The 7,518-nt window shown below is 35.1% G+C and overlaps 1 protein-coding gene across 1 annotated transcript; it reads left to right on the top strand.

Annotated features, from left to right (window-relative positions):
- The first annotated feature begins 590 nt into the window (after window positions 1-590).
- Window positions 591-4,814, top strand: LOC107909946 (putative disease resistance protein RGA4). Its single transcript, XM_016837656.2, has one exon. It carries the CDS (start codon window positions 763-765, stop codon window positions 4,276-4,278), a length of 3,516 nt encoding a protein of 1,171 aa, XP_016693145.2. The 5' UTR covers window positions 591-762; the 3' UTR covers window positions 4,279-4,814.
- The last annotated feature ends 2,704 nt before the right edge of the window (window positions 4,815-7,518 follow it).

Here is a 7,518-nt window from a genome sequence, read left to right as displayed (position 1 = left end):
TATAAAATATTAATAAATAAATTATAAAGGGATTAAAGTTAATAACAAATTTGATTACAGTGAGTGACAGTGATTATAAGAACCTAAAATATATTTTGTTAATTTAACTCGAACAAATATATTCAATTCAGTTTGAATTCTATCTCACTAGACTCGATTTGAGAAAATTTTAAATTGAGTTAGTATGATAAAATATGATTTATCAACTCAATTTTTTTTTATTTCTGATCGAACACTCACCCCTACATACAATACTAAAATTAGCTATTATGGGAGGACAAAGAATAAGGATGATTAGTGCTATTTTATTCCCTTCAGCCAAACATGGTATTTATGATTGATGTTTCATCCTGTTATCCTGTTACTGTAGTAATCGACTCATTCGATTTTAATGGAATCCTTCATTTTGATGCACATATTTCGTAGTTTTCTAAGATTGAGTTGTCCCTTTTGACACGGCTGGATTGTGGGGTATTTTCCACAACCACTTGAAAGCATAAATAAAGGTCAAGCATGTTTTTGTCTTACCTATCTGGGGCCTAATTAAAAATGGGTTTCCTTTACTTGCAATAAACTTTCCATGTTATCCTCCTCATAGATTATTTTAATATTTAATCTAGACTTGTTGACATAGCCAGCTAATCTAATTTGAAAATGAAATTGATGTCAACACTTTGTATTTATGGCAAAACTGCTTACCAGATCAACAAAAGCTTTGCATTTTAACCATTGCTGCTGTTAGTGTTTTACGTGAAGAGAAGAATGGCAGAAGCAGGTTTGTTCAACATAGCTGATGGGATCCTGGGAAAGATAGGCAACCTTGCCCTCCAGGAAATCGGATTGGTGTGGGGTGTCAAAGAACAACTTGAGAAACTGAAAAACACAGTTTCCGCCATTAAAGCTGTACTTTTGGATGCAGAGGATCAGCATGCCAAGAGCCATGAGGTTAGGGATTGGCTTGGAAAGCTTAAAGATGCAGTTTATGATGCAGATGACCTGTTGGATGATTTTTCAACTCATTTTCTGAAACGTCAACAGGGGAAAAGGGGAAAACAGGTAAGCTTTCTATTCTCAAAAGTTAGTCAAGTAGCTTACAATCTTAAAATAAGTCATCAAATCGAGGCCATTAGGGAGAAATTAGATGCAATAGCTGCTGATAAAATTAAATACCACTTTACGGACCGATCCCCTATAAGCATACCACTTGTAAAGGTTGAGAGGAAGCAGACACATTCGTTTGTCCGAAAGGAAGATGTAGTTGGGAGACAAGGTGACAAAGATGCCATCATGAAAAGGTTGTTGGAGAGTAATGGCGTTGACAATGTTTCAGTGATACCAATTGTTGGGATAGGGGGACAAGGCAAGACCACTCTAGCTCAACTAGCGTACAATGATGAGAGAACAGTGAAGCATTTTAAGTTGAGGATGTGGGTGTGTGTTTCCGATGTTTTTGATGTGAAAATGATAGTTGGGAAGATTTTGGAGTCTGCTACTGGTTCCAGGTATGAAAGTCTTGAGATGGATTCCTTGAAAACTCACCTTCGTAAAAGGATCGATGGCCGGAAATACTTACTTGTGTTAGACGATATGTGGAATGATAGTCGGAAGAGGTGGCTGAATTTGGCAGATTTATTGATGAATGGTGCAAGGGGGAGTAAGATAATTGTCACTACACGTGCTCAACTGGTTGCTTCCATTACAGGCACAAGCCAGCCTTACCTGTTGAAAGGCCTTCCAGAAGACATGTCTTGGTCCTTGTTCGAAAAAGTGGCATTTAAAGAAAGCAAAGAGCCAAATGATTCAAGATTAGTAGCAATTGGGAAGGACATTGTCAAAAAATGTGCCGGTAATCCCCTTGTGATAAGGACCATAGGTGGCGTTCTATATACCAAAGATACTGAAACCGAGTGGCTCTCTTTAAAAAAGAGGCAATTGTCAACGGTAACTCGAAATGAAGATGATATATTATCCGTACTGATGTTAAGCTATGAACAACTGCCATCCTATTTAAAACAGTGCTTTGTTTACTGTTCATTGTTTCTTAAGGACTATGAGATAAACAAGCAAATGCTTATTTCACTTTGGATTGCAGAAGGGTTTGTACAACCATTGCAGGGAATTCAATGCCTCGAGGAATTGGGGGACCAGTATTTCATGGATCTACTCAGGCGGTCCTTTTTTCAAGATGTGGAATATGATGAATGGGGCAATGTAATAAGTTGCAAACTGCATGACCTCATGCATGACCTTGCTCAATTAATTGCAGGGAGTGACTGCTCCATGGTAGATCTGGATTGTGAAAACATATCTGAAAGAACTCGTCATGTGTCGTTGAGTGCCAAATTAGATTCATCCTGGAAAATCCCAACCACTTTGCTCAACGCAAACAAAATACGGACATTTCTTCTTCCGATTCAACCTATTCATCGTGTAGTTTTGGACAAGGTTGATCATGAAGCAATCATTTCAAGTTTTAGGCTTATGCGTGTATTGGATCTACACAATACTGGGCTTCACATCCTGCCGAGGATCATCGGTAAGTTGAAACATTTGAGGTATCTTGATCTCTCCAAGAATGAAGTCATCAGAAAACTCCCAAGTTCCATTACTGAGTTGCTTAATTTGCAGACACTAAAAATCTATTCTTGTAAGAGATTAGAACAGCTTCCGAGAAAATTAAGTAACATGATTAGTCTTAAGCATCTTGAGACTGGTCAATGTACTGGTTTGACACTTATGCCATCTGGGATTGGGCAGCTAACTTCGCTTCAAACATTAACACGATTTGTAGTAGGCACGAGTTCCTTCGAAATGGCCAGTGGAGGTCTAAGGGAACTAAAAGACCTAAATGAGCTGAGGGGAGAACTAATGATAGCAAAGCTGGAAAATTTGAGAAATGTTGCAGCAGAATGCAAGGAAGCAAACTTGAAGGAGAAACAACACCTTGAGGTGTTGACTTTAGATTGGAGCCGAGAAGGTAATAGTCATGTAACTTTTGAAGAAGATGAAGCATTGTTGGAAGGCCTGCAGCCACATTCAAATCTTCAAGAGTTTCACATTTATGGATATAGAGCTGAAAGGTTCCCAAAGTGGATGAGCTTGGACATGGCTTTGCTACTCCCAAACTTACTTGAAATCACCATATGGAATTGTTTAAAATGCATACATCTCCCGTTGTTCAGTCAGCTTCCCAAGCTTAAGGTGCTTAGGCTTGAAGAGATAACTGCTATCGAATACATTGAAGATAGCAATGCCGAATCTTCTTCATCTTTATCATTCAAGGGAAATCCAATGAATAGAGGAAGAGAAGGTAAAGAATTCTTCCCTTGCCTAGAAGAATTAGTGTTTTTTGACTTGCGAAATCTGAAGGGATGGTGGAGGGAAGCCCCTCTTGTTACCAATGATAATCATGGCGCAGCAGCATCATCACAAAGGCCATTGCAGAAGAAGGAATCAATGCCCTCATTCCCTTGTCTTTCGAAATTAAAAATTGGGATTTGCACCAACCTGTCACATATGCCATTGCATCCATTTTTGGAAGAACTGGAGCTAAAGAATACGCCTGCAAGGCTTTTGCAACAGTCAGCAATGGTAGCAGCAGGAGCAAATTTGGTGTATCCATTGTATCTTTCCAAGCTAAAGGTTATGCATATTGATGGTATCATCGATTTGGTGTCATTTCCAGAGAAAGGGCTTCATCATCTTATATCTCTTCAACATCTATCAATAGAAAATTGTCCTGATCTAATATGCCTAACTGAGGAAGGCCTGAAGAGTTTAACTTCACTCCGATTTTTCAATATTCGATGTTGTGAAATGCTCAAGTCACTTTTCAAAGGGTTTAAACATCTAACAGCCCTTGAAGAGCTTGAAATCAAAGAATGCAGAGAGCTGGATCTGTCAAAAGATTTGGAAGAGAATGTCATGGAACTGCAATGCCTCCGCACCTTGAGAATCAGGGATATGCCGAAACTAAGTTCTCTGCCTGATGGTCTTCAACAGGTCACCACACTGAAAGATTTGCAGATTTCGAGCTGTTTGAATCTGAAGACGTTACCGGAATGGATTGGAAATCTGACCTCACTTCAAAGATTTGAAGTCTTGGACTGTCCTCAGTTAGCATCTTTCCCACAAACACTGTACTCTCTCAAAGCATTAGAGTACCTTGAAATTACAAGCTGTTCAAAGTTATTCGACAAAGGCCAAATTAAGAAATGCAAAAATTGGTCAATGATTGCTCACATCCCCGAGATTTTCATCGATGGAGAGAAAATGTGACCCAACTGATATTATGTATGTATTTTCAAGTACATATGACTGGAGGAAATTAAAAGAATCTTCATTTCTTTTTCTTTTAAAACAATCTTCATTTCTTTTCGGAATTTGGGTGACCAATAGGTCAACTAAATATGACTAGAGGAAATTAAAAGAAGAGAAGGGAAGATAAAAGCTTACAGGAGACTGGAACTGAACTCAAGAGACTGCAACTGAGTTCAGCATCGGGTGGATGGAAGTAAGGGCAGGTGCAAATTCCATGTCTTTGTTGTTTTGCTCAGATTCTTCCATTTGAGATTTTGAGTATCTTCCTGTGTATTGTTGTCGTTTTCACACCCTTTGACCTGAGAATCCTCCATTTTTACTCCTTCCATCGAAAGGATTCTGGTTTTTATTTAGGCTTTTAGTTTTTTTTCCCCTTAATTTTTGAATTTTTATAAATATTGCATTTTGAATAATTTTTTTTTTCAATGTATATATTTTATAATTTTAATTCAAAATGTCCCAGGGTTGCTAATATGTAAATTTGAGTCTAACCCAAATATTGTCAAGCTCGAACTTGATCAAATATTTATTTTTAAGTTCGTTTACAAATTTTGTACTCAAACTCGAATTTTAACTCGAACTCGACTCAATAATTAAGCTTTAGGTTAATAATATATATTAAGAGTAATAACGTAATTTAATAATATAAAAATATAAAAAACTCGATAAGGATTACGAGTCGTTCAAGTCAGTTATTATTAAACTTGAATTCGATTCGATTGATAGCTCAAGCTAAACTTGATAATTACTAAATCAAATTCGAATTTTTTCAAATCGAACTTAGTAGCTTGCGAATATCAATATCTTATTTACACCCCTAATACCACACCAACGTGAATCATAAAAAAGTGTCATGTCACGCTGGTAAAATAATTGATCATTAGTTAATTAATAGTCACGTTAACTTTTGTGTTGAAATTGGATCAACTTGAAAAATAATAGCAAAGTGTGCAATTGGAAGAAAAAACGAGAAATTTAAAATAAATAAATAAAACCCGAAACGTTGTGGATAAATTTTGGAATAATGCCCCTCAAAAATGTATTCCGGCTTTTTTAGAAAACTAACTTTATAATATTAAAAAAATTATAAAAATGACCTAAGTATCAAATTATTTAAGAAAATAACCTAAAATCTAAAGTAAAATTGGGTGCAACCACTTCTTAAGGTAGCACCACCTCAAAAATGTCCCCAATTATTGCCTCATAATTAATTCAATAATTAGCTAAAAAAATCATTTTTTGTGCCACCACTTTTCAAGGCTGCACAAGTTTTCTCAAATATTGTATTTTCACGGGTATTCTCAGAGTAAAAAGAAAAAAAAGTTAAATATTTTATTAATTTTGGAGCCGCCTCCTTCAATGGAGGCACCAAATATCAGTAAAAAAAATTTGGTTATAGGTTTATAAGTGGCGACACCAATGTAAGATTTTTTTTAATTTTTTGTGCCGTCTCTTTCAATGAAGGTACGCACCACCTATATGCCCTCAGCACCAACTTAACAAGTAAATGTTTTTTTTCTTGTTATTGTTATGTTGAAAGAAAAAGAAAGATAAATAAATGTGTTATGTTGAAAGAAGGGGAGATATTTATTATTATGATGGTGTTTTATAGAGAAATTGTTACGGAATCACATTTATAGATAAAGAACTCGTAAAACATAATGTCATTTTTAGGGTAGTAGTTACGCAGTTAAGAGTTTCTGTTGCCAATGGTTATGCGGTCAATATTCTAGCCCCTGTCGAAATATCCCATTTAACAATAAGGGAGATGGGGTTCTAGTTGGTAGTGGTTATACAGTCACACCGCAAATTAGTTATGCTATCAAGGGAGAAGTGTTGGCGTGGGAAGTGCTCTCAAGCAGGGGAAGTGTTGGCGAAATGTTGTACCTCGATAGCAACCAAAGTTGAATACCGTAGGGCTCCTGATTAACCTAATTCAAGCAGAAGTTGATGGAAACGAGCAAAATATTGATTTAACTAGATTGTCAACTCTATAATGTGATAATTTTAATTGAATTATTATTGTAATATTTGAAATGTTATTCTGTTAAGCAATATTTAATTCTTTAGTCATGTATATAAATGATCAGTGGAAGGAAAAATATTTAGATGATGAGAAAAATAAATGTATTGTTCCATATAATCAGATACATAAATAAAACTAAGTTTGCTTTGGCAGTTATCTTTTTGCTTTAAAAATATTTCATATAATCGGATAAAAAATAGTAAAAGGGAAAAAAGTATACTGTATATAATGGGAGTTTAATAAAATAAATCCGGGTGAAATAAAAAAAAATTAGAAAATGATAAAAGAAATGAGTAAGAAAATAATATTTGAAGAAGATAAGAAAATAATACTGGTTTATCTCTTGACCTCACCTAACTAACCCTAGAATATTAAATTAGTGCCTAATAAGATCTCCTCTAAGTCTCACTTATTTCAAATTTTCCTTAGGGGCGTCAATCCTAAGTTTTGAAGTCTATTTGATTTAGTTCAATTTTTGTAATTTAGTCCTTGAACCAAAAGTTAACTAGATAACATTTCCATCGGCCTCCCACTTCATATTTATTACCCATTATCATACTGAAGCAAACAAATACACAATAATTAGACAAAATATGCATCCAAGGTAAACACAATAAAATGAGAAAGCTTGGGCTTTACTTGAAAAAGCTTGAAAGTAATGAAAATGATAACAAAGGAAATGTAAAAGAACACTTAAAAATTAGATTTTTAATGATGAAACTAAAAAGAAAATGAGTTATGTTAAAACTAAGTATTAAATTGAAAATATAAAGAATTTAAGGTGTTGAACAAGCAAATAAACCCTAGCTATAGTGACAACTAACTTTACTAACTACTTTTGAAACTAAGAAAAACTAGAAGAAAATATAAACTAAGCCCTAGAGCTATGCAAAAGAAAACTACTCTAAACCTAAGTTAGAAAGATGAAAGAAACCCTAAACTAAAAGCTCTCTCTTTCTTCTCAACCAAAAGTGGCTTTTAACATTTGATTACAACATAAAATTTTGGATCGAAATGCCCCTAGACTTTATATTTTGGTTAGGGGACATGTTGGATAAGGATTACCCCTACGATAATTTTTTGTCTCCTCTCGACAGTGATATCACGATACCCATAGTTCAGTATTGCGATATCCTTGACAGTTTTGAAATATGGGTCCTTTGGGAGTTTTG

The sequence above is a fragment of the Gossypium hirsutum genome, chromosome D02, assembly GCF_007990345.1.
Source record: "Gossypium hirsutum isolate 1008001.06 chromosome D02, Gossypium_hirsutum_v2.1, whole genome shotgun sequence".
In the NCBI taxonomy this organism is placed as follows: domain Eukaryota; kingdom Viridiplantae; phylum Streptophyta; class Magnoliopsida; order Malvales; family Malvaceae; genus Gossypium; species Gossypium hirsutum.
Note: the sequence above shows the minus strand (reverse complement) of the source record. Positions and strands in the feature narration are given on the sequence as shown.